This window comes from Clytia hemisphaerica, unplaced genomic scaffold (genome assembly GCF_902728285.1).
Source record: "Clytia hemisphaerica strain Z4C2 unplaced genomic scaffold, Clytia hemisphaerica genome assembly, whole genome shotgun sequence".
Taxonomy (NCBI): domain Eukaryota; kingdom Metazoa; phylum Cnidaria; class Hydrozoa; order Leptothecata; family Clytiidae; genus Clytia; species Clytia hemisphaerica.
In genome coordinates, this window is record NW_027104213.1 from 695,272 (window position 1) to 696,834 (window position 1,563).

A 1,563-nucleotide genomic window follows, 5' to 3' on the forward strand; every position below is an offset into this window, starting at 1 on the left:
GAAATTCAGTAATTCTCTCATGGACAATTTTCTCAAAGATCTTATCGAATAATGGAAGGACTGATATCGGTCTGAAGTTTTTTATATCCGTCTTATTCCCACTTTTGAAAAGTGTAGAGTTCAAGGTTCAGTAGGTAGAGTAGCAGAGTTCCTAAGCCTCGTAGTGTATAACGAGTGACGATCAGTAATAAGAGATTAACAATGTGACTGCTTACTAGAAGTGAGTATCTTAAAAGAGGATGGCCTCACGGCCTATGATAAACTATATACATTCTACATGCCCCCTTTTTGGAGGCTAAATGCTATGCGTAACGTTCATATAATACTATATACATTCCGTCAATCGTGAGACTGACCAGTTATCTTTGGAGAGAGGGGGCGTGGTGCTCTTCGTTGTCGAGTACTACGTCGGGGTTGTACATCGTGTGCTGTTGGGCTGGCATCTCGTCTTGGCGGTGCTGGGTCATTTCAGATTTCGGGTTCTTGAGGGGTGTTCGGGGTTTGCTCGTCTTGCGGCTGTTGGGGTGGAGGGGTCGTTTTTGGGGGTGGCTTTTCCGGAGGCGGACTTGACAGGTAGTCGATGTTCTGACGGCACACGGGAAAGATCTGTTTGAGGAACCTTCTGTTCCTCCGGGTGGTGTGGCGGCTGCCATCGACGACGACGCGATATTGGCGGTTTGGGAGGGTTTCGGCGACGAATCCAGTGCTGTTCCATTGGTGGGCTGGTTGCCGTTTTGATTTTGGATCTGTACAGAGTCTCCGATGTTGAGTGGTGGTAATTCTTTCGTCGTTTCTTGTGGTGGCTTGACGAGGTGACGCTTCGCTAGTGCTACTTCCCTCTTGCTTGCGATTTCCTGCCATTCGGTTCGTAGTTTCATGTTTGATGTTGGTAGGTGGTCCCTAATGGGTCGTCCGAACAGAGCAATTGCTGGTGATATTGCAGTGAGTTGGCATGGGGTGTTACGATGGGTCATTAGGGCTTTGACTGCGCTTTCGTTGTCTAGCTTTCCGGTTCTTGGGTCGATGTTGCCGAGGAGGATGCGTTTTGCTGTCTTTACACCGGCTTCTGCTCTTCCGTTACTTTGAGCGTAGTAGGCTGACGACAGTCGCTGGCGGATTCTCCACTGTTTCAGGAAAGCTTTGTAGTCGTGTGAATCGAATGGCGGACCTCCATCGGCTGCGATTTCTTCCGGAACTCCGAAAAGGGCGAAGTACATAAGTAGGACCTTCTTGATTGAGCGGAAGTTCGTGGTTGACAGGTATGCCACTTCGACCTATCCCGAGTAGGCGTCAACGTAGATGAGGTATGAGAATCCCGAGAGCTTGCATAGGTCTGTGGCGACGATTTTGTGTTGGTGCTTGTTCGTTGCACTGACGACACTGGGTGCGGTATAGCTTAACGGCTGCGTCGAGTCCCGGCCAAAAGAATCTTTCACGGGCGTTGGCCATCATGCTACTAACACCTTGGTGGGCTGCGTGGAGGCCTTCGAGGACAATACGGCGAAGGTCTTTAGGAATGAGCATCTTGTGATTTTTGAACGGCACTCCATCGACTGCATATAG

At 49.5% G+C, this 1,563-nt stretch overlaps 1 protein-coding gene across 1 annotated transcript; it reads right to left on the reverse strand.

Annotated features, from left to right (window-relative positions):
- Positions 1–359: 359 nt before the first annotated feature.
- On the reverse strand, positions 360–1,217 carry LOC136815689 (uncharacterized). The gene has a single exon (XM_067072133.1). The coding sequence runs from the start codon at positions 1,215–1,217 to the stop codon at positions 360–362; it is 858 nt and encodes a 285-aa protein (XP_066928234.1).
- Positions 1,218–1,563: the final 346 nt, after the last annotated feature.